Source organism: Scylla paramamosain, chromosome 27 (genome assembly GCF_035594125.1).
Source record: "Scylla paramamosain isolate STU-SP2022 chromosome 27, ASM3559412v1, whole genome shotgun sequence".
Classification (NCBI taxonomy): domain Eukaryota; kingdom Metazoa; phylum Arthropoda; class Malacostraca; order Decapoda; family Portunidae; genus Scylla; species Scylla paramamosain.
The window spans coordinates 12,508,351-12,536,289 of NC_087177.1; the positions used below are offsets into that span (position 1 = coordinate 12,508,351).

At 42.6% G+C, this 27,939-nt stretch overlaps 2 protein-coding genes and 1 long non-coding RNA gene across 17 annotated transcripts in view; 2 read left to right on the forward strand and 1 right to left on the reverse strand.

The window, feature by feature from the left end:
* LOC135114229 (uncharacterized) overlaps positions 1 to 13,563 on the forward strand; it is a 238,827-nt gene extending 225,264 nt beyond the window's left edge. For all 12 annotated transcript variants that reach the window (XR_010275458.1, XR_010275459.1, XR_010275457.1 and 9 more), the window contains 3 exons: positions 7,905 to 8,027; positions 10,777 to 10,956; positions 13,427 to 13,563. This is a non-coding gene — a long non-coding RNA (uncharacterized LOC135114229). The remainder of the gene's footprint in view (positions 1 to 7,904; positions 8,028 to 10,776; positions 10,957 to 13,426) is intronic.
* A 4,040-nt stretch (positions 13,564 to 17,603) lies between these two features.
* On the reverse strand, positions 17,604 to 22,292 carry LOC135114233 (uncharacterized). 3 transcript variants are annotated; one of them, XM_064030024.1, is made up of 3 exons: positions 22,270 to 22,292; positions 19,597 to 19,709; positions 17,604 to 18,671 (listed from the first exon to the last, which is right to left on the reverse strand). In XM_064030024.1, exon 3 carries the CDS (start codon positions 18,395 to 18,397, stop codon positions 18,059 to 18,061), a length of 339 nt encoding a protein of 112 aa, XP_063886094.1. In that variant the 5' UTR covers positions 18,398 to 18,671; positions 19,597 to 19,709; positions 22,270 to 22,292; the 3' UTR covers positions 17,604 to 18,058. The 3 variants fall into 3 exon arrangements, with proteins under 3 accessions (XP_063886094.1, XP_063886096.1, XP_063886095.1); XM_064030026.1 differs by lacking the exon at positions 22,270 to 22,292 and having other exon boundaries at positions 19,600 to 19,709; XM_064030025.1 differs by lacking the exon at positions 22,270 to 22,292 and having other exon boundaries at positions 19,571 to 19,695.
* Positions 19,613 to 27,010, forward strand: LOC135114232 (mucin-4-like). Of its 2 annotated transcripts, XM_064030022.1 has the most exons (9): positions 19,613 to 19,751; positions 20,190 to 20,279; positions 21,157 to 21,219; positions 21,465 to 21,627; positions 22,005 to 22,083; positions 22,272 to 24,674; positions 25,126 to 25,252; positions 25,546 to 25,664; positions 26,202 to 27,010. In XM_064030022.1, exons 2-9 carry the CDS (start codon positions 20,218 to 20,220, stop codon positions 26,468 to 26,470), a joined length of 3,285 nt encoding a protein of 1,094 aa, XP_063886092.1. In that variant the 5' UTR covers positions 19,613 to 19,751; positions 20,190 to 20,217; the 3' UTR covers positions 26,471 to 27,010. The 2 variants fall into 2 exon arrangements, with proteins under 2 accessions (XP_063886092.1, XP_063886093.1); XM_064030023.1 differs by lacking the exons at positions 19,613 to 19,751; positions 20,190 to 20,279 and having other exon boundaries at positions 21,443 to 22,083.
* Positions 27,011 to 27,939: the final 929 nt, after the last annotated feature.

Genomic DNA, 27,939 nt, shown 5'->3' on the forward strand with positions numbered 1-27,939 from the left:
TTTATGATGAAATATCCTTGTTATGTCTCTTGTAAATGCCCCTAAAGGTAGAGGCCAAAATATATCACTATCTGGTTTCGTTGGTGGTTCGTGGCTACAAACCAGTAGTTCATTATGAAAAAAACTGGACATTTCTTCTCATGACAGAAACTAAGATTCTGTCCCTGTGTGGTTTATATGATGATTTAAGTGCGCCAGCCATTAGTTCATTAAAAAGATATCCTTTTCGTTTCTCCTCAAGATAGAAGCCAAGATTCTCTCCTTGTGTGGCTTCTATAATAGTTTATATGAACCCATCGATCAAAACATCCTCGTCATTTTCCTCACAAGATTCCCCCCCCGTGTGGCCTCCAAAATGGTTTCTTGAACCCACCAATCACTACCTCATGACAAAACACCCTCGTCATCCCCCCCTTCCCAAGTTCTCTTCAATATGCCCCACGTCAGACCCTTAAAATACTAATGTCCATGGTCTTCGTTCCCGTCAGGCCCGAGCAGTAACAGCGATGGGGTTCATACTTGGCACGGGCAGTGAGGGAGGTGGCGAAGCTTATTGTGCTTAGTGAGCCATGATTCATCTGTTTCAGCTTGACTTGGGGCTACTATATTTGTTTAGGGGATAGGATCGACTCTTACGTAGCCAATGCTTTATCTTGCTAGCCGTGCCTCGTTTTCCTCCTCCTCATCTTTATTGTTGCTTTCGTTCTTGTTCTTGGTTTCGTTCTTGCTCTCGGCCTTGTCATCTTCGTCGTCCTTGTTTCGTTTCATCTTCGTCTTATTCTTCTTCGATTTCGTTTTTCTTCTTCATTTTCTTCTTATTATTATTATTATTATTTCTCTTCTCACTACTACTGCTACAACTACTACTACTACAACAACAACAACAACAACAACAACAACAATTACTACTACTACTACTACTACTACCACTACTACTACTTCACCATCCTTTCCTTCTCTCCTCTTTCTCCTCCCCTTACCACTTCTACCACTACAGTACTTCACCTACTCTCACATCACCAATACCTTCCCATCATCATGTCGCTCCACACGTCACACGCTGCACCGCTACACCCCATCGCAGCCTTGGCCGACTCGTCACGGAAGGCGGACAGACAGGTGACGAGGAAGACAGGTGCCTGCAGGTGGCGGCGGCGAAGGGAGGCAGGGAAGGGGATAGATGAGGGCACGGAATAGATAGTTGCACAAGCCTGGCAACCTCACTACACCTCACTGCCACTCATATTTCTCCCTCAGATTAAAGAGTAAGCAACACCCACGACCACCTGTCACCACCACCACCACCACCACCACCACTACGTCAGTGGGGCCTGGTGATGGTGGTGGTGATGGTGGTAGTGGTGGTGGTTGGTTGTCGTTGTGGGAAGAAGAAAAATGAGGAGGAGGCAGAGCTAGCAGACCCTGATATATAAACTTCATTCACCAAGCAAAGAGTCACATGATTATTTTAGCCAACGCTTTCCTGCTGAAGTCACAAACCCGAGCGATGCAAGAAAAGCAACACGAGACACGAGACTCAGGGCATTCACTCTTGTCTTGTCCCAGACCCTCGACATAACTTGGTCCATATTCTGAAACATTCTGGCGTATTGTCTCCACAACTCCGGCGCTAATAGAAGTTACAAAGGTATTCAAAGGAGTTTTCATGACTCTACTGATAATTTAACAAGATTTCTGGGCTTTTAAAAAACAAGAAATCATCGCGAGAATTCGAATAATCATCCCTGTAGTCTTTGAAAACAGTCCCAGTGAAATATCATAGCGTTTAAGAACACGAGCCAACATCAGAGGAGGTCGAGGAAAGACGCACCTTCAGGAATGCGCGTTTGCTTTCTCTCTCAGCTTCCACCATCAGTCCCCAGCAGACGCTTCTGGGAGTGAATCAAGCTGGTGAGAGTAAGAGTAAATTGAACAACAAAGAAAAATGGTCCAGTGATGAGATAAGATTCTGATAATGAAGTGATAAAAAAAAGGGGGTGAAAAAACATCGATAGCGTTGTTTTAGTCGTGTAGTGTTAGAGAGAGAGAGAGAGAGAGAGAGAGAGAGAGAGAGAGAGAGAGAGGGGCACAAGGAGGAGACAAGAGGGGTGATAGGAAACATGGCTCAAGGGAGGGATTATTTTGGTCTCGGGACGCCACCAGCTTCCTGTCACGCATCTCCCTCCCTCCTCTACTCTCCTACTCTCCCTCCCTCCCTCCCTCCCTCCCCACACATGCACACTTCCCGCACCCTTCCGCTCGCTCTTTAAACGTCTGGTAGGGTTTAAAGATCCTACCCATTACAATGTTCCTTTAAACCTCTCCTCGCTTCCTCCTTTCCCTTTAACCCTTACACACACACACACACACACACACACAGAGAGAGAGAGAGAGAGAGAAAGAGAGAGAGAGACAGAGAGAGAGAGAGAGAGAGTTATCACGTTCTTAGGTCGCACGTGGCCCGAGAATTTACCTTAAAAAATAAAAAAAAGGAAGCGTGGCAGGAGCAGACCCACGTGTTGTCTGTCATCACCTCCTCTCCTCCTCCTCCTCCTCCCCAGGCAGTAATCGAAAAGGGACCTCTAAGTACTCCCTCATGACAGCCCGTGCCAAGCTACCCCCCCTTTCCCCTCCACCTTCGTGTCAGTTCTACCCTCGCTCTGTACTTCCCCTTCTATAGTTTTTCATTCCTCCTCGTATACCGCATTCCCTTCTTTTCTTCATTCTTTACTACTCTCTCTCTCTCTCTCTCTCTCTCTCTCTCTCTCTCTCTCTCTCTCTCTCTCTCTCTCTCTCTCTCTCTCTCTCTCTCTCTCTCTCTCTTCATTCCCTTCTTCCGCATTCCCTCCTTTTCTCCTTCCTTTTCTTTACCCTTCTCTTTTTTTTTCTTTTCTCCCTTCTCTTTCTCCGCATTCTCTTATTTTCCTCTTCCTTCGCTACTCTTTCTTCCTCTCCTTTTCTTCTTCTTTCCCCTCTCCTCTTCCTTCCTTCCTTCTCCTTCTTCCTCTTTGTCAATCAGTCATTTGTGTAGTCAGTCAGTCAATCCTGCTCTTTTCCTCTCTTCCTTTGTTCCATTCCATTTTTCTCTCATTTTCTGTCTCTTCTCCTTTCCTCTCCTCCTTTTCCGCTCCAATTTCTATGTTAATCTCTTTTTTACCGTTCTTTTCTTCGTCTATTTCTCGTCTTTCTTCGTTTGCCTCGTCTCCTCTTCCTTTTTTCCTCTTATACTTCCCTCCTTATCCTCCTTTCTCTTTCTGCTTCTTTCTTTCCATTCCCCTCTTTACTTTCTTCGTTTCCTGTGCCTCCTTTTTTTCCTTCCCCTCTTCCTCTTCCGTTTTCACGTCCTCTCCTTCCTTCTCTTTTTCTCTTTTGTTTCTCACTTCTCATCCGCCTTTTTCACTCTTCTCTCTCTCCCTCCCTCATTTTTTTTCGTCTCCCTTTTCTCCTACCTTTTCCATCTTCCTACCTCTCTTATTCTCTTCGCCTCTCATTTCTCTATTCCTTTCTCATCATTCTCATCTTTTCTTTTATCTTTCTCCCCTAACTCCTCCTTTTCACTCTCCCTCATTCATTTCTCTTTCTCCTTCCCAACTCCTCCGTTTCTCCCTCTTTTTTCCCTTTCCCCTTTTTTACCTCCCTCTTACAGTTCCCCTTTCCTCTCCTTACCTCCCCGAAGACGCTCATCCCTCGTGCCTCACCCTCGTGCCCCCCATCACCTCGCCCATCCCGCCCACCTTCTTCCCTCACCTGGGCTACGTCACGTGACACACAGAGGGGAAGCAGCACCAGCAGAAAGGAGAAAGCCTAAGGTTGTTCCCCCTTTTCCTATTTGTTTATGCTAGATGTGGGAGGATTGCTCTCTCTCTCTCTCTCTCTCTCTCTCTCTCTCTCTCTCTCTCTCTCTCTCTCTCTCTCTCTCTCTCTCTCTCTCTCTCTCTCTCTCTCTCTCTCGTCATCTCCCCTCCGTGTTTTTCCTTCGCTTCCTCTTCCCTCCTCCTCCTTTTTTCCCCACTCTTCGTCTTCACTCCTTCTTCTTTTGATTCTTCCTCTCCCGCTTGTCTCCTTTGTCTCCCTCCTCCTCCTCCTCCTCCTCCTCCTCCTCCTCCCCCTTGTCCTCATCCTCTTCTTTTTATTATCACGCTTGTTTTTGTTTGTTGTTGTTGTTCTTCTTCTTCTAAGGATCTTTCTCCTATCCTACTGTTTGTTCTTCCCTTGTTTCCCTTCCTTTTTGTGTTATTTCTTTTCTATTTCTTTCTTTTATTATTTTCTTCCTTCTCTCCCTTTTTTGTTTATTTCTTCTTATCTCCCTTCTTATCTTTTAGCCTTTTTTTTTTGTTTCCTCCCATCAGTACTTTTTTTACTTTGCATTCCTTTGTATCCATCTCCTTTTACTGCTTGTCTTTTCTCTTTCCTCTTCCTTCTCCTCTCCCTCCTCTGCTTTCGTTCTTCATGTTTCCCTTCTTATCTTTCATCCTTCTTTTCCACTTCCATCATTTCTTTTTTTCCAACTTCCATCTCCTCTGCTAGCTTTATTTTCTATTTCCTCTTCAATTTTTATCTTCCTCTCCGTCCTCGGTTTCCCCTCTTATCTCCCTTATCCTATCTCTTTCTTTATCCCCCAATTGTATTTTTTTCTTTAATCTCTTCCTTTGTTTTCTGTTCTATTTTTCACCCTCTTCTCAAACCTCAGCTTTCATTCACCTTATCTCCCCCTTCCTTATTTTTATCCTTCCCTTTTCTTCCATCAGTAGTAACATTTTTTTTAACCCTTCTCCCCCGTTTCACTTACTTCCTCGACCCACAACACCAGTACTGAATGATCAATTTTAACCCTTTTCAAAACACACGCCCTCCAACCTGGGATGTGAGGCGCGGTGGTGTAAGCAGGTCACTGTAAATAAAGAAGACTAAATAAAAATAAAGCACTGCCAGCTAACACTGTATACGTATAGGTAACATATGGCGGGCACGTGTTATAATGGTGGTGGTGGTGGTGGCGGCGGCGGTGGCGGTGGTGGTGGTGGCATGTAGTGGCGGCGGATGTGATGGTGGTGGTGGTGGTGGTGGTGGTATATAAAGTAAATAATGGTGTAGGTTATATCTTTACTAGGTTTTCTCGTCTAATATTTACATAGAAAGGTGTTTTGTTTCATGTGTTGCGTTTTTACTTTGTTGTTCACTCGACTGTTCATGATAAGTTTAGAATCTCCCCGTGGCTGTGTGGCGGAGGCGCGTGCCGACAAGGGCGGGGATGGGAGGGAGGGAGACGGGAGGAGGGGCGAGAGGAGGTGAAACTTTATCCTCACGAGGGGGCTGCGTGTCGTGGAGGAGGTAGGGACCCTGGATGAGGGGAGGGGAGGGTGAGGTGGAGCATAGCGACGGGGAGCGATGTCATGTGTGTGTGTGTGCTTAGTGACGTGTCGCCACTACGAGCAACAAGCCACTCGCCATCTCCCTGTATAACTGGAATGCATTCTTGTTAGTTTAATGCTTAAAATCCTCTGTTGTGAATAAATTTTGTCTGGCTGTACTACATTGTATTTCATAGGAGGCTTTACAATGTTACGTTTCTCGCTTCCTAATTGCAACAAGGAGAATCTTTTTTTTTATTTTCTTTTGTCAATGAGTGGATTTGGCTTTGCATCACATTGTTTTGTGTCTAGAACGTACATGTTTTATTCTTTGTTACATGATGCAGTATTCTGGTTATATTAAACGTCATTAAATTAAAGAGATACAGAAAATTATATATCTATGTGTAGTTTTTATTTGTATGCTGTGGTTACATACTGGTCTCATTTCGTAAGTTGTCATGCAGCAAGTAACGCCATGCTGCACCACACATTATTCCCTTAATTGAGAATACTACACAGCATCACTCTTTCCGAGGTTGCTGAAATGCCTCTGTCGCTTATTCAGACCTTGAGTTCATCTTACGACCCTGCCTGCCGTGCCGCACGAGGGGAATGGGGGGTAACAGGAGTAACCTGGCCCAGGTTATTTCTGTCTGCCGGCGGACAGTCCCCAGTAGCCCAGCCCGCCGCCTGTCCTGCCGCCTTCCGCCTGCCGCCTCGACCCACCTGGCCCCCTGTCTCTGGGTCATGCCACCGCCACACTCAGCACCCAGTACCCGCCACCCGACACTCAGCACACAGTACCCGCCACCCGACACCCAACACCCAGCACCTGACACTCAGCACGCAGTACCCGCCACCCGACACCCAGCACCCGACACTCAGCTTTGCCAGGTCGAGCGACTTGTGTAAGTGTAAGGAGCGTGATGATGGAAACGAGGCCTCGTCTTAAAAACTTTAAGGTTGTATTATAGATAGAGTTGATGGTAGGTAAATAGGTTACACAAATGATGGATAGAGTACTTAGGTAGGTAGTTAGGTATGTATCACAGATGAACAGATCGCTCCAAAATTCTCTAATTAGAATAACCACAAGATTATTGCTGAAAAGTTATAGGTTAGGTGTACCTTTTTTATCATCTTTGTCCGTGAGAGAGAGAGAGAGAGAGAGAGAGAGAGAGAGAGAGAGAGAGAGAGAGAGAGAGAGAGAGAGAGGTGGGATGGGGGGGGGGGGAGAAATAATCAAGTTTCCCTTACGTTTATCCCGTTTTCAGTTATACATTAATGATGACCTTGGTAAACTATCATAAAGGAGGGATGAACCTCAGATTATTGTTTCCATTTTAAGTAGTAAGTCTTCAGGCATGCAAAGTTAATGTAGTATATTTCACTATGTACTAGGAAACGAAAATCATGAAAATGTTACAATCTTACTGGTAATTGTGGAGCGTCAGGGCAAAGCAGTAGTCTTCGAACCAATAAACTGTTCGAAGTCTCAACTTATAAACTCATAATAAGCTGTAGTGAAAGTTATTTGGAATTTAAGGAAGTTTTCATGATTGTGGTGATAACACGTATTCTATGTTTTCAAAGAAAAAAATAATAGAAATCATACTAATCATCTAAATTGTCTTTTGAAAATAGCTCTGATGAGCGAACAAGGCGTTTCAATACTGTTATTCACCAGCTCTCAGTGTCGGACATGCTGCCATCCGGCGATCCTCAACTACAGATAGAATTATTTGAGAGTATATCTCTGGATTCCTGGACCACTGAAGTTGCAAAAAAATGACTTATAAAAATATATTTACAGGTGAAAGCCCTCGGTAACTGTGGTTAGTAACTGGCCCCTTGAGGTTGAATCATTGAGACTCTTACTTGTTGGAGTGCGGGGCGCGGCCAATGGGGCGGGCGGCACACGCCTGCCCTCACCTGACACAAGGCAGCTGAGGATTGGAGGAGTGGTATCTAACAAACTAGTGGAGAAAACAGACAATAGTGCTTGAAATGTGGAAGAGGATGGGAACAAAAGCAGGAAATTAAACGTGGAAAACAGAGCAATCTGGGAAAGCCAAAAGAAAACTAGATTTCTGAAGTGAAGGGAAGAGGTTGAGGTGAGTGTGACGCTTAGAACCCCTGAATAAATGTGTGTGTGTGTGTCAGTGCGTCTGTGCTCCAGTGAGGATGAAGTGCAATAAGCCATGAAGCAATGCTGGGGATGGCGAACTGCTGCTACGTTCCTGAGGGTGGGAAATAAGTGAAATAAACATCACGGTGTAAGAAGAAAATCGTAGATTTTTATGAAGATTCCAGCTAATACACGGGAAAAGGGGACGAATGGCAATTAAACACCACGGTAGTCAAAGTAATATGGCAGAAGAATAGTATTTAGAGGAGCAACATATATATATATATATATATATATATATATATATATATATATATATATATATATATATATATATATATATATATATATATATATTCGTGTTTGCCGAATTTATATCTATGAAATTTTTCGTAATTTTCTCCTGAAATTTCCTCGTACAGTGCATACCATCTGCAACTCTGCTCGTTGTCACTTGTGGGATTGAAACCGGGAGACAGGCATGGCGGCTTGGAAAGGAACAGAAGGGCGTTTTATGTTCATCAGTCATCAGCTGGTGCCGGTTGGTGAGTACAGTTATTATATCATGTAGATTAAGTTACAGTGTAACGAGTTACGAGTAAGTCCTTTCAAGAAAAATTAGGATAATTGGTCAAAGGAGACAGGTTTGATGAATGGTGACTAGTTGTGACCCGCAGCAGGTGGTTGAAGGCTGGCCCAGGGTTTGTTATGGTGGTGTGTACACTGTAGGCCGGCCGTAGATTGTGTGTGTGTGTGTCTTGGGAATACTTCGATGGGATTTCTAGACCATAAAAACACAAGGGAAACTGTCAAAAAGCCATTATGTGTGCACGTGGCAGTCCATGTAGCTATGTAACAATCTCGTCCTCTTGTATATGCAGTGAGGCCCATGTAAGACTCCCTTTCAGTTATGTGTGTCCGTGTAATACTACACTGGGATTCCTTCACCATAAAAACACAAGAAAAGGTATTGAGAAGCCAGTAGGTGTACACATGACACTCTTTGTAGATACGTAACGGTCTCGCCTCCGTGAATTTAGTGACCTCGTTGGAAGATATTTACCTGCTTTATTCATTTCGTTTGCTTGTCTGTATAATTTTCTCATTATTTAAACGTAATTGTGAGGTTAATTGCTAAGTACTTTTTACTTTATCAATACCCTTGAGTATATGAACCTAGAACTTCAAAGCTTCTGTCTCAGAGGTGTAGCCTAGTGCCCTTCCCCTCTGACCTCTAAGGCAAGGCCACCCTTCACCCCGTCGCAGCTGGTCTACGATGGAGGTAGGTAGGTAGGTCGTGAAGCAGCATATATGTCACGGATGTATGCTGGGAGTTGAATAGGCCGGTGCCCCATCTTGAAATACTGCTGTGGTGGAGGGTTCTGATACTTGGAGGAGCAGTTTGAAGGGAGGTGAGACTGGCCACACTTTCTTCCTGTTCTTGCTTCGGAGTGATTTCATGTGATAGGTTCAGATTTGGATTTGATTTTCATTTTTTTTTTTTTTTCCAGATACCGTTATTTGGTTTTCATTTTTTTTTTTTTCCCAGATACCGTTTATATGATTTTATATCTCTCCTTTCTTTCTAATGAGTCTAGTTTGTATTTTCAGTATTGTCTTGTAATTCATCTTTTCTCTGTTGTCTTGTTTTTCCATTATTCTTGTACAGATGTGCGTCCTTTCTACTCTCTGTGTCAATAGGTTTTGTTTGTGGGGTCCCAGAGTTGGAAGCCATAATCATTGAGGGGTGAGATTATTGATTTCCATAGTGGTCATGACTGCGGGGTCTCCCTTGCTAAATGTTCTTAGTATATACCTCATTATTGTCTGCACTTTGCTGTTATTGTTTCTGTGTAGGCAGTAAAGGCTTCATCATTTGATACTATTATTCCCAAGTCTGACCTGTGCAATGTTTTCTGTTTGTGGTACTTGGACCATTATAGGAGATGTTCAAGGTGTTATTTCTGAACTTAATCAGTTCAAATTTTCTTAATTTAGTTTCATATTCCCTCCTATCTAGTATATTTTCTCTAGGTCTTCTTGTAACTTATACATGTCATCTCTATGATGTATGGAACTGAAAATTTGGGTGTCATCTGTAAAAGACAGGAGTGAGCTTTTTATGTTTGTGATGATGCCATTGATCTTGATAATAAAGAGGATGGATCCTGCAACATTACCTTGGGAGATTCCACTTATTACTATTTACATTTTTGCTGCCCTTTCTATGTATGTTACTTATCTTCCTATTAGAAAGGATTGGATCCACCTTCCTGCTTTACCCTTTTTTTCCACTTGAGACATTTCTTGTAGTAGGATCTGGTGGTCTACCTCATCATAGGCGTTGGCAAAGTCAAGGTAGACTGCATCCATGCTCTCATTTAGTCTTAGGGATTCCATTATATAGTGTGAAAATCTCTATAACTAAGGTAAGCAGATCTCTTGCTTCTAAAACTGTTGAAAGTCATTTAGTAGATAGATTATTGTCCTCCAGATATTTTACAGTGTTTCTTTAGGACCCTTTCAAACATTAATTATATTTGAGGTGAGTGCACTGGGTTTGTAATTCTTTGCTGATGATTTGTCTCCCCCTTTAAATACTGGAGTTATGTTGGACTGCTTGAATATCATTGGGTATGTTTCATTATCTTGTGATGTTCTCCACTGTATTTGAAGGGGTGTTGATAGAGCTGTCTTAATTTTTTTTTCTTTCCAACTAGCATTGTTCACCTAATATTTTCTAATGGGGAACAAAAAGTTATAATTCTTACAGTGTCCCCTACTCAGGATTTAGTGTAAGGAGTCCTATTTAATATTGTGGTGTGGGAATTCTGCCCTTCATTATGGATTGGTCTGAATGATTTGGTTATTTGATAGAATGAAATACGAGTTTGCTTTAAATTATTAGGCAGTTTGATGATGAAATATGTATAATCATAATCATGAGTCAAGTAATCTTCAGTCATAGCATTTTGCAATATGTCTAGAACTTAAGAACTTAAATCTGCTGAAGTCTAAAAAAAATCTGACTATTTATAGGTTCCTTGGAGGATTTAACATTATGATGCTAAACACAGTGGACAGAAGTGCAAAACCCTGCTTTAATTGACTGCTTTATATGAATATGACAGGCTTTTCTTATTGTTTGTTTGCATTATGTTGACCTGTAGTGCTGGGAGGCTGTATTGTGCTTTGCTTGCAGGCTTTTGATGGTCATCTCTCTGTGCCTGTGGTGGTGCTGCCAAGAATTTAATCATGCCCAGATGTTGATTGTAGACTTGTACTCTCACCCAGAGATCTCCACAACACTGGTGGTTGAAGAGAGGTGACAGGAAATGTGGACAAACTTCACCTACTTGACAACGACTTGGAAATAGCTGACTTCTGGAATGACCTTACCTTGGGTCACTGAGATCACCATGTCTGAACATCAATCACTTGGTCACTACAGATAGTGAGGCATTTCATTACCAGGTCAGTTTAATAATGATTTTTATTTTATTTATTTTTATTTTATTTATTTTATTTATTTTATTTTAGTTTTTATTTATCTTTTTTTTTCCAGGATAGCAGCACCTTTTGGGAAGAGAATTTTTTGGAAAGATTTAGCTTACAAAAGTGAACCATGATTTAAGAATATGTAGCACTAGACACTAATGTGCTACTCAGTTGAAAATGAATTGACAATAATAATAATGTTGTTTTCAGTATATTACCTATTTGGTAATATACTGAAAACAACATTAAGATTGAAAATCAAGCTGCTCTAATGTTAAATCCACATACAGAGAGGTGTTTGTCATATTATTGGTTATTATTTGGTTATGGTAGTTTATGTGCAGTGAGCTTCACACTGATTAAGTGTGTTCCAGTAAGAGATTACTGAAGTACTAAATCATTATCAAGAGATTTAAGGTCTGGGCTGCTCTATGAGCTGCTAGGATACAGAAGAATTAGTCATGATTACTGGTAGTTTGGAATTTGTATTGGAGTTCAGCATGTGGCAAGAGGATATGCCATCTACAGGCTTAAGATTGATGGTACACAAGTGAGAGTAATAATAAGCGGTGTAAATTGTCAAGGAAAAAATGTTTTGGCAATGTGCATCATGGAGAAGGGGATGCAGAAGGAGTGTGGGTGATAATTCCATTGATGCAATATGTGTGGTGACTGCACACCAGTGGGTACTAGTCAAGAAATGTGATGGGATGATCATTGTGAATGATTTGATTGTTTTTCTTGCATTCTTAGTAATAGGATCTCTTCTGCACATGAAAAGTAGACTGTACTCTGCACATTTCAGAAAAGTATAAAATGTAATATTGTCTGTTAAAAATAAGTGTGGAAAGGATGAACTTAGATTCAAATCATTCTTGACCATGGATCATTGCTAGTTATCCTGTTCATCAAAATGACATATTTGAAATAATTACTACCCATCAACAAAATATATAATCTTTGTTGAAATCAATATATTTTGACACAATTAAGTAAATATCTCTGTATACTTTGTACACTCTTGACTCGCTCTCTTTTTCTTGCTTTCACTGACTGGTAAGGAGGAAAGCCCAATTAGTTGTATAGCATTAGATGAGATTTTAAGAAAAAATTGTTTGATGTCAGAAATGGAAGAGTCTCTCTCTCTCTCTCTCTCTCTCTCTCTCTCTCTCTCTCTCTCTCTCTCTCTCTCTCTCTCTCTCTCTCTCTCTCTCTCTCTCTCTCTCTCTCTCTCTCTCTCTCTCTCTCTCTCTCTCTCTCTCTCTCTCTCTCTCTCTCTCTCTCTCTCTCTCTCTCTCTCTCTCTCTCTCTCTGTACACTTCAGATGTAAATGAGGGTAGATAAGAATATTGTAGGAGTTATGATGTGGGAAAGGTAAAATGTTAGCTAATGAAAGGATGAAGAGAAAGGAAGATATAAGACTGATTATGACAGTCTGAGAGAAGCTATGACAAAAATTGAAGAATCAAGTGTTTGTTTCATATATATATATATATATATATATATATATATATATATATATATATATATATATATATATATATATATATATATATATATATATATATATATATATATATATATATATATATATATATATATATATATATATATATATATGAAGTGACTGCAGATAATGGAGGCTATAAATGGAAAAAGGAGAGCATATGAGAAATATTGCTAAGAATGTTTCAGTGGAATTTAGAGTAAGGAAGACTGAGTATGTCTCAAAAGAAAGTAAAAGGAAGGCAGACAAGTTTGTTAGGAAATTAAATGAAAAGTTCCATCACAGTAAGAAAGGAGTTGGAAGGGTGAGAGTATGAGAATGAAGGAAGGATGGTGTTCTTGTAAATGGTAAGGAGGTAGTGAAAGGTGTTGAAATGATAAGTTTTAATTGTTGAAATTGAGGAGGCAGTAGAAACTATAAAACATCCTTCATTTTTGCTCAATGTTTTCTATTTCTGCAGTTATATTTTCATTTGTATCCTGTAGTAGCTTTTCTCTTCTAGTCTTCAACCTTCTTGTGCTGCACAAGAAATACACTTAAACTATACTGCTTTGGAAATGTCACCATCTTAGCAAACCATTGCGCAGATATAGTTTGACATTTTTGTGTTCTGTATTTGAAGATTTTGTAATCTTGTCCCATAGGATTATATTATTCATTGACTTGTGTAATTTTTGTCATTTGAAATTTTTCTTAGGTTAACCAGATGAAAATATTCAAGATTTATTATTTTTGTATTTCAAGAATCATACAAAGTATAAGTTTTCTAAATCTATTATTCATATGATTTTTTATACAAGTTTTCCAAATCTATTTACTTTTCATTTTATAAAAGTTTTGGATATGGTGTTTTTTTTTTTTTTTTTAAGAAGTGAAGTGAGCTTCCTTCACAACTGTAAGGGAGCTTGATGTGGCAACACTTCTTTTATTCCTCCACAGAATCATGCAGCTCAGCCTGAATACATCCAGCAGCAGTGGAGGAGAGAAGTGGTGCTCCCTCTACAGTCAGCTTTTGGTGGAGAATGCTCTATTAGCAAGAAGAATTCAAGTTTATTCTTTAAAATTTGCATTCTTAAATCACTAAAATTTTAATAAGACTATAAAACTAAAGAATAAACTTGAATTTCTTTTGCTAATGAATATAAACTTAATTCTTTTCACTTTGCAATGCTTATTATATTAAAAGTAATTAGTGGTGAACTCTGTCCTGGAAAAAAAAAAATAAAGTAGGGAGGGAGGGGGCCCCACCTGCCCTCCAAAAGTTAAACTAAGTTTAAGGAGCAACTTGCACATAGAGGGTCCCTGTATGTGTAGAAGTGGTTACTGGTAATTAGTATTTAATGTGCAAGTAATGTGCTTAGGTAGCCAATTGAACTAATTTTAGTTACTGAACTAACAAATGCTGCACATACAGGGGCCTCTACTTTATGTGCAAGTTGCTCCCCTAAGTTTAAGGAGCAACTTGCACAGATACCCTAGTATGTGCAACAGTTGTTAGTTCAGTAACAATTAGTTCAGTTAGCTACCTATGTACATTATTTGCACATCATTAAGTACTAATTACCAGTAACCACTTCTGCACATACAGGGGGCCTCAATGTGCAGGTTGCTCCTTAATCTTAGCTAATTCTAGGAGGGGCAGGAGGGGCACCCCTCCCTTTTTTTTTTTTATCCTAGGAGAAAGAGTTCACCATTTTTCCAGGAGAAAGGGTTCACCACTAATTACTTTTATAATAAACATTTGCAAAGTGAAAACGTTTAAATTCATTAGCAAGAGGAATTCAAGTTTATTCTTTAAAACAGACTTATTAAGATTTTACTAACCTAAGATTACAAATCTTCTAGGAGTGCAGGTGGCTTTTTTTATTTATTTATTTTTTTTATCCTCCACTAACCAATCAGTTGCTTTTACTTAATACCTTGTATTGTAATAAATGTCTAGAAGGTGTTTCTCTCTCTCTCTCTCTCTCTCTTTCTCTCTCTCTCTCCTCTCTCTCTCTCTCTCTCTCTCTCTCTCTCTCTCTCTCTCTCTCTCTCTCTCTCTCTCCTTCCTCACCTTTCTCTGTCTCTTCCCCCCCCTCCTTCCTCACCTTTCTCTGTCTCTTCCCCCCCCTCCTTCCTCACCTTTCTCTGTCTCTTCCCCCCCTCCTTCCTCACCCTCTGTCTCTTCCCCCCCTCCTTCCTCACCCTCTGTCTCTCCCCCCCGGCCTTCCTCACCTTTCCCTCTCTCTTCCCCCTCCTCCTCACCTTTCCCTCTCTCTTTCCCCTTCCCTCCTCCTCCACCTCCTCACCTTTCCCTCTCTCTCTTCCCCCCCTCCTTCTCCTCACCTTTTCCTCTCTCCTTCCCCCCCTTCCTCCTCACCTTTCCCTCTCTCTTCCCCCCTTCCTCCTCACCATTCCCTCTTCCCCCCCTCCTTCCTCACCTTTCCCTCTCTCTTCCTCCCCCCTCCTTCCTCACCTTTCCCTCTCTCTTCCCCCCCCTCCTCCTCACCTTTTCCCTCTCTCTTTCCCCCCTTTTCCTCCTCACCTTTCCCTCTCTCTCTTCCCCCCCTCCTCCTCCTCACCTTTCCCTCTCTCTCTCTTTCCCCCCCCTCCTCTTCCTCTCTCTCTCTCTCTCTCTCTCTCTCTCTCTCTCTCTCTCTCTCTCTCTCTCTCTCTCTCTCTCTCTCTTCCTCCTCACCTTTCCCTCTCTCTCTCTCTCTTCCCCCTCACCCCCCTCTCTCTCCTCCTCCTCACCTTTCCCTCTCTCTTCCCCCACCCCCCCTTCCTCCTCACGTTTCCCTCTCTCTTCCCCCACCCCCCCTTCTCCTCCCTCACCTTTCCCTCTCTCTTCCCCCACCCTCTTCCTCCTCCCCTCACCTTTCCCTCTCTCTTCCCCCCCTCTTCCTCCTCCCTCACCTTTCCCTCTCTCTTCCCCCCCCCTCTTCCTCCTCCCTCACCTTTCCCTCTCTCTTTCCCCCCCCTCTTCCCTCCTCCCCTTACCTTTCCCTCTCTCTTCCCCCCTCTTCCTCCTCCCTCACCTTTCCCTCTCTCTCTTCCCCCCTCTTCCTCCTCCCTCACCTTTCCCTCTCTTCTTCCTCCCTCACCTTTCCCTCTCTCTTCCCCCCACCTTTCCCTCTCTTCTCTCCCCCTCCTCCTCCCTCACCTTTCCCTCTCTTCTCCCCCCTCCTCCTCCCCTCACCTTTCCCTCTCTTCTCCCCCCTCCTCCTCCCTCACATTCCCTCACTTCTCCCCCCCTCCTCCTCCCTCACCTTTCCCTCTCTTCTCCTTCACCTTTCCCTCTCTTCCCCCCTCCTCTTCCTCCCTCATCTTTCCCTCTCTTCTCCCCCCTCCTCCTCCTCCTCCACCTTTCCCTCTCTCTTCCACCCCCCCCTCCTCCTCACCTTTCCCTCTCTCTTCCCCCTCCTCCTCCTCCTCAACCTTTCCCTCTCTTCCCCCCCTCCTCACCTTTCCCTCTCTCTTCTCCCCCCTCTCCTCCTCACCTTTCCCTCCCTCTTCTCCCCCTCCTCCTCCTCCTCACCTTTCCCTCCCTCTTCTCCCCCCCTCCTCCTCCTCACCTTTCCCTCCCTCTTCTCCCCCCCTCCTCCTCCTCACCTTTCCCTCCCTCTCTCTCTTCTCCCCCCTCCTCCTCCTCACCTTTCCCTCTCTCTCTTCTCCCCCCCCCCTCCTCCTCACCTTTCCCTCTCTCTCTTCTCCCCCTCTCCTCCTCCTCACCTTTCCCTCTCTCTTCTCCCCCCTCCTCCCTCCTCACCTTTCCCTCTCTCTTCTCCCCCCTCCTCCTCCTCCTCACCTTTCCCTCTCTCTTCCCCCTCCTCCTCCTCCTCACCTTTCCCTCTCTCTTCCCCCTCCTCCTCCTCCTCACCTTTCCCTCTCTCTTCTCCCCCCTCCTCCTCCTCCTCACCTTTCCCTCTCTCTTCTCCCCCTCCTCCTCCTCCTCCTCACCTTTCCCTCTCTCTTCTCCCCCCTCCTCCTCCTCACCTTTCCCTCTCTCTTCTCCCCCCTCCTCCTCCTCACCTTTCCCTCTCTCTTCTCCCCCCTCCTCCTCCTCACCTTTCCCTCTCTCTTCTCTCCCCCTCCTCCTCCTCACCTTTCCCTCTCTCTTCTCCCCCCTCCTCCTCACCTTTCCCTCTCTCTCTCCCCCCTCCTCCTCCTCCTCACCTTTCCCTCTCTCTCTCCCCCCTCCTCCTCCTCCTCACCTTTCCCTCTCTCTCTTCCACCCCCCCCTCCTCACCTTTCCCTCTCTCTTCCCCCCTCCTCCTCCTCCTCACCTTTCCCTCTCTCTCTTCTCCCCCCTCCTCCTCACCTTTCCCTCGCTCTTCTCCCCTCCTCCTCCTCCTCCTCACCTTTCCCTCGCTCTTCTCCCCCCTCCTCCTCCTCCTCACCTTTCCCTCGCTCTTCTCCCCCCTCCTCCTCCTCCTCACCTTTCCCTCGCTCTTCTCTCCCCCTCCTCCTCCTCCTCACCTTTCCCTCGCTCTTCCTCCCCCCTCCTCCTCCTCACCTTTCCCTCGCTCTCTTCCCCCTCCTCCTCCTCACCTTTCCCTCTCTCTTCTCCCCCCTCCTCCTCCTCACCTTTCCCTCTCTCTCTTCTCCCCCCTCCTCCTCCTCACATTTCACTCTCTCTTCTCTCCCCCTCCTCCCTCCTCACCTTTCCCTCTCTCTTCTCCCCCCTCTCCTCCTCCTCACCTTTCCCCTCTCTCTTCTCCCCCCCTCCTCCTCCTCACCCTCCCCCCACCTCTCTTCTCCCCCCTCCTCCTCCTCACCTCCCCCCTCCTCCTCCTCACCTTTCCCTCTCTTCTCCCCCCTCCTCCTCCTCCTCCTCACCTCTCTCCTCTCTCTCTCTCTCTCTCTCTCTCTCTCTCTCTCTCTCTCTCTCACCCACCTCACCTTTCCCCCCACCCCCTCCTCACCTCTCTCTCTCTCTCTCACCCACCTCACCTTTCCCCCCCACCCCCTCCTCACCTCTCTCTCTCTCTCTCTCTCACACCTCACCTTTCTCCCCACCCCCTCCTCCTCACCTCTCTCTCTCTCTCTCTCCTCCTTACCTTTCCCCCGCCCTCCTCCTCCTCACCTTTCTCTCTCTTTCCCCCCCTTCCCTCCTCTTTTTTTTTTTTAACATCAATATATACATACATGCATAAACCACAGGTCTAAAGGGTCACTTTGCCTTGTGCCCTATCTGAAAAGCTTTAAATATTTCTATAGACAATGATAAAAAATTAACATTTACATTATTAATAATTATGAAAATTATTTACAAAGCTTAGATACTAAAATGAAGCAACAAAAAAAAAAAAAAAAAATTACGGTTGCACAGAGGGGAAGTGTTCATGTCATTAACAGCGCCAGGGGGTTGGAAGAGCCACCTCTGTGCCGCCAGCTTCACCTGCGCTGTTGACATTTGCTGAATAGCTGGTGTGGCCGCGGTGAAGGTATTCCACAGGCGGGCAGTCCTTGCAGTATAGGTCCTGAGGTGCTGACTAGACAGTGACCTTGGTACGTCCACAAGCTGATCAGTAGTGGACACCGTCCTCGTGTCCCTCCTGGCAGCTCGCGGTGGTAGCCTCAGTCTGGTCAGACAGACGGTAGGGAGATTGGTCTGTAGTTGCCTGGATTAGACTTAGCGCTCCTCTTGTGGACTGGTGGCACCACGCGTGCCTCCTTCCACACCGAGGGGCAAGTGTTTTCTTCCAGGCAGGCCTTCATATGAAGACCTGTGAGCAGCCCTGCCAGCTCACTTGCGCAGTCCTTCAGGGCTCGTGGCCTGACGTCGTCTGGCCCTGTGGCCTTTCTAACATCGACTTCTCTCAGCAGGAGCTCCACCTTCTCCCTCGTCACCTCCAGGATTGTGACCGTCACGGCTGTCTCCTGTTCCAGGCGTGGTGGAGGCCTCCCGGGGTCATCGACAGTCATCTTCGCCGCAAAGTGCTCAGTCAGCAGTTCTGCCTTTCTCTCTCTCTCTCTCTCTCTCTCTCTCTCTCTCTCTCTCTCTCTCTCTCTCTCTCTCTCTCTCTACATAGTAGCTGTTAGGTCTTGGAATGAATAGAGGTGGTGTCTAAGAAGACAAGGACAAAGGCTAGAGAGTTGGCTCTGAGTGTCAGAGTGGTTTGTACACAAGACCAGATCATCTCAAGAAGCCAACAACTAGTAGTGTCACTGCCAGCTAGCCTTCAACAGCCAACAACACCTGGGAAAAAAAAAAAACGCAAGTTATCTAGACTGACTTCCATTTTGTGCCAGCTCAGTGATGCTATAAAGCTTCAGGAACTTCACATGCATTAAGGAACCTTTCATGAATAATCTCGAAATACTAAAATCTCAGATGTTTCTAACTGCTGCTACCAGTGAAATCACACCAATAAATGCACTAAATGCCTGCTAGAAAAACTGGTTCTTTCTCCAACATTCATCCTAGATTTGCAGAAAGTAGCAGGTATTAAGGGGAAGCAAACTATTGACAAGTTCAGAAAAGCAACCATAGAAAAATGAAGATTCAAGAGATGGCACCTGTTGCATGAGGGCTTGAAAGACGGTAAAAAGGAATGCATTACATTACGTCTGGCAATCGCACTCCCTAAAGTTCTTACCTAACAGGTTGAAAAATGCTACTCCTAACCTTTTAAAGCTGATAAAAGCAAGAGGTGGTAATTAATATTTGAGTGGAAATAAACCCTGAAAAGATTTACAAAACTGAATTTGAGTCCCTTCTGATTGAAATGATTAAAAAGTAAATTGACAAATTACTTGTATCCTGCAAAGTTTGTGGAAACCTGAGTGATGGTTAACGTGAAATACCCAATATAAAAGCAGTTACTGAGATCCCCTTAATTTTCCAGAGAACGGCAAATTACGCAAACCAACACATGGCAAGCTACGTAGCACAGATGTAGAATTAAACGAGTAAAAACACCTTGATTTAAGCACGTGCACACACCATCTACAGCTTTGCAGAGAGTCATGGTAAGGATGACAGACGTGAATAGACAAACATAAATGAGAGAGAGAGAGAGAGAGAGAGAAATAAAAGGATAACTACTACTAGATAAACACAGATGCCAACAGCTACGCGCCAGCAGACAGACAAACCTTGCGCACCATCACTATATACACACCACATCATCAGGCGGGGGTTGCCATGGCGACGTACCAAACACGCGGCTGTACTGTCCGTCTTGTCTGCTATGGTCCACTGCTGGCTCGGCGTCGTCTCGCCATCCACACGCCTCTGTAATGCACCACTGTGCTAACACACGAGGGACATGGCATGGTAAGATGGTCAAAATATATCATACATGTTAATGGCAGGTATACGCGCTCGTCACGGTCCAAAATCAGGTATGGGATTAGTACAGCTTCGAAAACTTTGTCAGAGGGAATGTGAAAGTATTACGGAGTGATTAAACCGTTTTTTATAATAGGGATAATGGTTATCTGATACATGCTAACAAATGTACGCAATAACTACAGTCTGAAACCAGGTATGAAACTAGTACAGCTTCGAAACTTGGTCGGAAGGAGTGTGAAAGTATTATGGAGGGATTTAAGTTTTTCTAGTATAGATAACAGCTATGATACATGTTGATAACACATATATGCTGAAATCAAGTATCAAACACTTTGAGGAAGATTTTTTTTTCTTTTTTTTTTTTAGTATTCATACGGTAGAATCACCATTTTACGTCAGCTATATTACTTTTATTTGCAGAGGTGCACCGCCACAGTTAGCACAAGCCATGGCAGACATGTTGGAGTATTATCAGCAGATTGGAGAACTAAAGAAAGCTGTGAGAGAAAGGTATGCTTTTATACTGTCACCATCATCTCTTCTATTATTATTATTATTATTATTATTATTATTATTATTATTATTATCATTATTATTATCATATTATTATTAGTAATAATAATGATAATAATGATAATAATAATAATAATAATAATAACAATAACAATAATAATAATAATTATTATTATTATTATTTTCTGTCAACCTTAATACTATACTACTGTGATATATAATTATTACTACCAAGCACAATGTACAAACTATTACAATATACTTTTTTTCATTCATATATTACCACCATGAAGTCTCACCTAACAAAAAAAAAAATTATATATATATATATATATATATATATATATATATATATATATATATATATATATATATATATATATATATATATATATATATATATATATATATATATATATATATAGACACGGACAGACAGACAGACAGACAGACAGACAGACAGACAGACAGACACACACACACACACACACACACACACACACACACACACACACACACACACACACACACACTTTAAGCCACTTTTTCTAAGTAATTCTTCTGAACAAAACAAATCTTGGATGAAGGCTGAAAGTACTGAGCTGGACAATGAAGTCAACGCACTAATAAAGCCAATGACAAACTGCCTGGCACACTGTGGTGCATCATTTCGTTCATCATAATCCTCAAAGTTCCAACAAACCTCTATTGCTAGTCAGAACAAATAAATGTTAAATTGTAGTGAATTAATTACTGGAATATAAATCCTCTAATAGTGCTTAAAATCAAATGAAACTGATGCTGCAGTACTAAATGTGGTAAATAATTATGGGGGGATGTGTCCTTTCTAACTCGCTCACTGTATGTTCTGCAGGGAGCTTCACCGGCTGGAGCTGGAGAAGCAGGCTCTACTTACTGCACAGAAGAGAGAAAGAAGGTACACTACATCCATCCTTGCATCATAAACAATTAGAAATGTTGAACAATAATACCTCAAGAGTTATATTAGAAGACTTCTCTATGCTCAGTTGCTTCACAAGATACTCGGATGGTAAAATGATATCATGACTTTAATAGGTATAACTTATGGAACTAATTGATACATAACTATATATATATAACTATCTCAGATCCGTTTCGTCTTGTCTATTTTCTCTAAGAACATGCCTCTTCATTCAACAGACATGAGGACTTCAAGGATAAGATCAGAGACATTCAGAGGGAGTTGGCACAGAAGGAGAGGGAAGCAGCACAGAATTTCCAGAGCTTGTTGGCACGAGTGGACTCCATCAGGAGGGAACACCAGCTCCTTGCAGCACACACCGAGCAACTCAGGCAGAGGAAGGCAAGTCACAGCACAACTTAAACTATCATTCAATTCTATGTCCAGTCCACTATTTTTGTCCTTTTTTTGACTTAAAGAAATTTTATTGCCAGTAACATTCCTGCAAAGACTGTATAAAATCAAACTAGCCTTTAGAATGTAGATATTTATGTTTTCTGTGAATCTGAAAATGTTTTGAGAATTTAGTGGATGAGAAATAGCTAATTCTACTCCCACTACCAGGCACACTCAAAACCTTCCCTAATTTCTACAATGCATCCTCAATTTCAGGGATAATGGTTTGTAAAATGTGAAAAGGTGGAATCAAATGCATCTTGGCACTGTAGGATCAGTAGCCAGATAACTTCTAAATCTATCATTCATTCATTTTTTTTCAGTTTCAGTATGAGATGAATTTGAAGAGTGCAAACCCAATACTTCACACATCAGCACCCCAAGACCTATCTGGCATTTTTGGTAATTCAAGTAATCCTACAATAGATAGAAGCATAAACTCATGATGTATTATAAATCTTGTCTCCAGGCATTATAAAAAACAACCACTGGTTTGTATTTAAATCAACTACCTGCTAAGTTCTGAGTGTGTCATTCATTATTACATGTCATGAAATTAATCCATATGCTAACAGTACTTTGACTTACAGATGATGCAACTTGGAAGGGCCACTTGCCAGCCACCAGCTCACCACTCTCCAAACCACAGCTGCAGCAACCCATCCTCCCTCCACATTCTCTCGTGTCACCCATAGCCTCATACAACACAGCTTCAACAGGCCACATGCCAACCCAACCTGTGGACAGAGATATGAGAGGAGTGAATCTAAAGGCAAATCAGCAACAGCCACATGTGGTTCCAATGACCAGTCTATCCATGCCTAGTACTGCCAATCTGACAGAGGAACCCCTGCCTCACAGCCTCAAAACACCATCACTTACTCAGCTGGGAAGTGTGATGAAGACCTCATCCACCTACAACCAGCCATCTCATGTGGATTACAGGATTCCACGTGATAATTCCAGAGACCCTCCACCTCATGATGAAATGGTTTTACATCCTCATACCAACATGACTAAAGCCTCTATCTACAGTCAGACTCATCATCCAGATTATAGGATTCCTCAAGTTTCCAGAGAAGCATCAACTATTCTACAAGGTTCCAGAGAGCCAATGAGTCATGATGAATTAGTTTCTCAAGGTTATATGGCCAACACCCCAATGCCCTCTCTCTCTCTCAGCCACCCCTCTCTTGGGGATTACGGTATCCCTCATGTTTCCAGGGAACCACTAACTCGTGACTTTGCTTCAGTGCCAAATAATCATCAGTCCAACAGCCAACAAATGAGTCAAGGCAATATGACCAGTACCAAAATAAGCCCCACCCAGCCATCTCATGGGGATTACACGAGTCTTATTTCCCGAGAACCACAAGCTGACATGAGAATGGTATCGCCAACTCAAATTAGCACAGCTCAGGCACCCATGGCATTTGTCAGTCCACCTCATCAAGGCCATGTGATCGCTAATGATCCTGCTAGACATGTTATCCTTCAGAGTCACCCACACACTCAGCCTGCTACAAGAGACCCACTAGAATATAACAGAAGCATGAACATGAATGCTTCCCAAATTAATTCAGATCCATTAGTTACTACTAAACCCACAAAAAGTATTCCCCTTCATTTTCAGAGTGTTCCATACTCAAGCAGCACTGACATGAATTATATGAATCAACCACACTCAGCCCTTCCACCACAGCATCCTTCTGATGCAAGCTCTCTTCCATCCAATGGCAACCTCCCTAAAATGCACACTAACCTTCCTGCTGGCTCAACAGATGGAGCCTCTAATTACTCACCAGCTAAATCTATACCAGAAAGAGGTTATGAATCAGAATACATGAGTCCTCGTCTTAAAACTCTCTCACATGACTCTCTACATCATGAAATGCAACCACCTTCCTCAAATAATGTTATGCATCCTGAGCTGGAGAGACAGCATAACAGAGCTACACTTCCTCCATCTACTGAGATATATAACTCTAAGACAAATTTACTGGTGAAGAGAGAAATACCAGAGAAGGATACTAATGTTGTGCGAGGATCCATGTTAAGACAAGATCCTGTAGAGGTGCATGAGGTGCTTAGTACTGTAAGGGAAGGAGAGCAAAGTAACAAAACAATTGCAGTGCCAAATGTTGACGACAAACCTACGGAAATGTTTGGCTCTAGAAGATACTACGATGAAGGAACACAAAATGACAGCCCAGAGAGAAATGAAACTAAAAGAAATCAAAACAGTAACCTTCCAGTATCAAAACCATATGAAAACAGTAACAATCTCTCAGTATCAGAACCATATGCTGCTCCTACCCATTCACCTATGGACAGCAGGGAATACAATGGAAGAACGTCTACTCCTGAAAGAACCACAATGCACAACGTCCCATCAACAAGCACTGGAGCCACATTAATAAAAGACATGCATGATTTCAAGTCTCACACAGAACCCTCTCTATCATCAGTAATTCAAACCACAGCCAATGTACAGCAGGAAAATGACCATAAGCCTAGCCAAGTTCAGACAACTGAGGATACGAGATCTCTTCCTGAATTACAGCCGGCTGAAACTACGGCATACAATTCTGAAATGGATAACAGAATGACACCCCTTACACAGCAACAAAGTGAAGCTAAACAGGAAGATGTTGAGTTCTCAGACAAAAAGTGCAGTACTACACAAGACTCTCCTTTCCCTGCACCCACAAAATACAACAGCCCGGACAGACAGTCCAGCTCTTCCAACAAGTCCCCATCCTTAGCAACCACAAAAAGCAGTTCTGTCACAAATGCTTCAGCCCTGCCTTCTGAAATAAGACAGGATGAGCTAAAGAATCCTGACAGGTACTCCAGCTCTTCGAAGGAGTCTCCCCCATCACCACCCACAAAAAGCAACACCAGACTTACTCCTGCCTTGCCGTCTAAACCACCAGTGCAAAATGTGGATGACAGTGACACTGATTTCTTTGATCAAAATATTAATGTGACAAGTGAGTATTACTAGCATGCCTCTATCATTTTAAGGTATGATGAAGTTGCAATATCTTTATCTATCTATATACCAAGCTGGCAATCCCACACAGGGTCGCCCAGACATAGCACCACACACTTATACACACATCATTTACACTCCTTGGCCTCTACTCTAAAACACTTTGGTCTCTCACCATGACTGTTTTCCAAGTCCACAGATAAATAGCCATGTTATCAAGAGTGCTTCTCATGTTAATAATGTAGAAATTTTGTTAATCTGTCACTAGAACCACATAAACAGTATAAAACCACAAACAATATAAAACCATGTAACTTCAACTAGAGCCTTCTGAAAGTAATCAGGGTGCAGTGCAGTAGTGTTTCAGAATATGGTTCTTAGCCCTGTCAAATTCTTAAATACTAGTATATAAAATTTTCAGGGAACTGAAGCATTATTGTTCTTCACAGATTCTGCAGCATACAGATCCCTAGTGGGTGACATGAGGAAAGGATCAGATGGCACAGACAGTGAGATAGATGAAGCTGAAGGACAGGTGTCAGCCATTATCTCCAAGCCTCAGACTCCACTATCAAGGTACACATTCACAAAAATGGCAACCAATCTTATCAAGGTCACCCGAATGGATGTGAACTGGGTATTTTTGTATCTTTTTAGTATTCTGAGATTTATGGAAAGAAAAACAGAGAGAGAGAGAGAGAGAGAGAGAGAGAGAGAGAGAGAGAGAGAGAGAGAGAGAGAGAGAGAGAGAGAGAGAGAGAGAGAGAGAGAGAGAGAGAGAGAGAGAGAGAGAGAGAGAATCTCCTTAATAAACCGAGTAATTTAGCTATTCTAAATCAGTAATTCCTAAAAGAGAAATTTTCACACAGACCAACATTCAAGCCATTTGCTGCCAGCATTCCCTCCCTGAGACCTGCCCTGCCCGACACAGACACAGACAGTGTGGACAGCGTGGAGGCAGCCATACAAGCAGCCATGAAGAAGAAAGGTGAGAGTAGCTCAGGTTTCTTTTAAATACTGGTATATCCAGGTGACAAAAAAGTAACCAAATACTTGTGATGGAACAACAAACAGGATATTTGTGGGTAAAACATGGAAAATCAACCACCAAAATCTGATAAGGTGGCTCAGAAAAGAAGCACTTTTGCTGAACTGGTGCTGCTGATCAAACCATAACAAGTACTATTAATACTATGTCCTCAAACAAGCAACAGTTCATGTAAATTCATAGTTTTGTATAATTATCTTTTATCTACATAGTGTTCTGTCTGTATACCAGGCCACCAATCCCACATAGTGTTCAAACTCTGAAATCATATTGCCTGTATCCAAGAGTTTGGTGGATGTCACAGTAAAAAGAAAACAGAATCATGTTAAGGGTAATGAAGACTAATTATTATTATTATACATAGATGGTTTTCAAAGCTACTATTGAGGTTAGGGGACAAAAGGTATTCAAGCACCTATACACCATCTAAAGAACAGGACTTACTTAGTTTAATATACCAATTTTGGAATATTTCAGATCTTGAAGCAGTGGCAGAGTCCCCAAGAGAAACTCCACAGCCTCCACCCTCATCCTCCCTGAAACAAGAAGCCAAATCAGAAACAGCCGCTGAGATGGTCAAGCCTTCGCCAATCAAGCCTGGAATAGATAAAACACCTGGCAAGAAGACGCAGAACACAGCTACTGCTTTACAAATTAATCTAGATTCAGAATGCGAGTCATATGAAGTCAGTGCAGGAGGAGATGCCTCAGATGAAGATGACTTTGATTTTTATGACAAATTCTGATTAATAAGCTTTACTTATTTTATGTGTGGAGAAGACTGGCTCAGGCTTCCCTTCTCCCTGCTGACACCTAATTCAAATATTGAGGGTTAAGCACCAGCTCAAATATCCTATGCATTAGAATTCAGAAAAAGAAAAGGCAGAAATTAAGAAAATATATGCTGAATTGCTCTTTCCCCCAAAAAATATACCAATAAAAACAATTGCCAAATGTATAGGCCAAATTAAATTAGTTTGAAAGATGTCGTTCTCTCTTGAGACATATAGGAAGATAGATGTTGATGCCTGTGTGCTTTACTTAAAATGAGCTAGTGCAATTCAGTGGCAGCTTTAGTATGCAGTATATCCCATGTAGCAACTCAAATATTGCAGTTTGTATTGTAAATGTCTGTGCAATAAGTAATGTTTATTGTATAGCTAAAGCTTACCTGTGAAATATTAAATAACCAGTTGCATGTTAGTGCATACCATTCACTTCTGTTATGTGCTTTGGCTATGCTGCATTCCTTAAATTGTGATAATTTGTAAGATTATGAATGAAAATGTGGTGATTTTCTTTTACCTGACCTACAGTAACTAACGCCAGTATCAGTATCTACTGTCAGTCCTTCTATTTACACTTACTAACTGCCCCTATATAATGAAGAGCTGATAACTTTTTCCTTTGAAATAAAATTCTTTAAAAATTATCAACAATAAACTTTTCAGTAATTCAAACGTCTACAACAAAATGTGGTAACTAATAGCAATAAGCTAGACATTCAGCAAAACACGCAACATCTTAAATACATAATAATAAAGAAGGAAATACAAACAGTGCAAGGTAAACCAATCGAGTTAAGTGTACTAAGGCATTACGATATGGCTATGTCACTGAAGACAAGTATATAAAGAACTTTCACTTGAAATAACTGCGCCATGAGTAACCTGGGTGGAGGGAGAATCATCTGACGAATGAGACAAGGAAGAATGACAAGGTGTCCGAGATCACGAATTAATAGAGTCACTGGTGTGCAGGATTACAAGTTAAATTTCTAAAAAAAAAAAAAAAAAAAAAAAAAACGGTTACCTATCCCTCGGGGCTGAACAACATAAGAAACATTTACCTTAGTTTTCCGCTCCCTCCTCATCGTGACATGATCAGCACCTCGCCTGTTTCTCTCATAGTTTCCCTTCTCATGCGTCTACCGCGCAATATAAAAATCTGCAGGTAATAACTTCAGCAACGCAATACAAGTGATGTGGGCCTCCGTCGCCACTTACTCGTCCGCGCCTCCTCCATGAATGCTCAGCCAGCTGGGCGACGGGGCGAGGAGCAGGGAGGGTCCACCAAGCTTCGAAACTCTGGGCTGAACTTGACATTGCAGTGTTTCTCTCTCCACTTTCTCTTATAACACTACCATAAGCTTTTCAGTAAACCATAATTCACCCTTCCCTCTCCTTAAGAAGTGTAGATAAATCAACTACAGCTT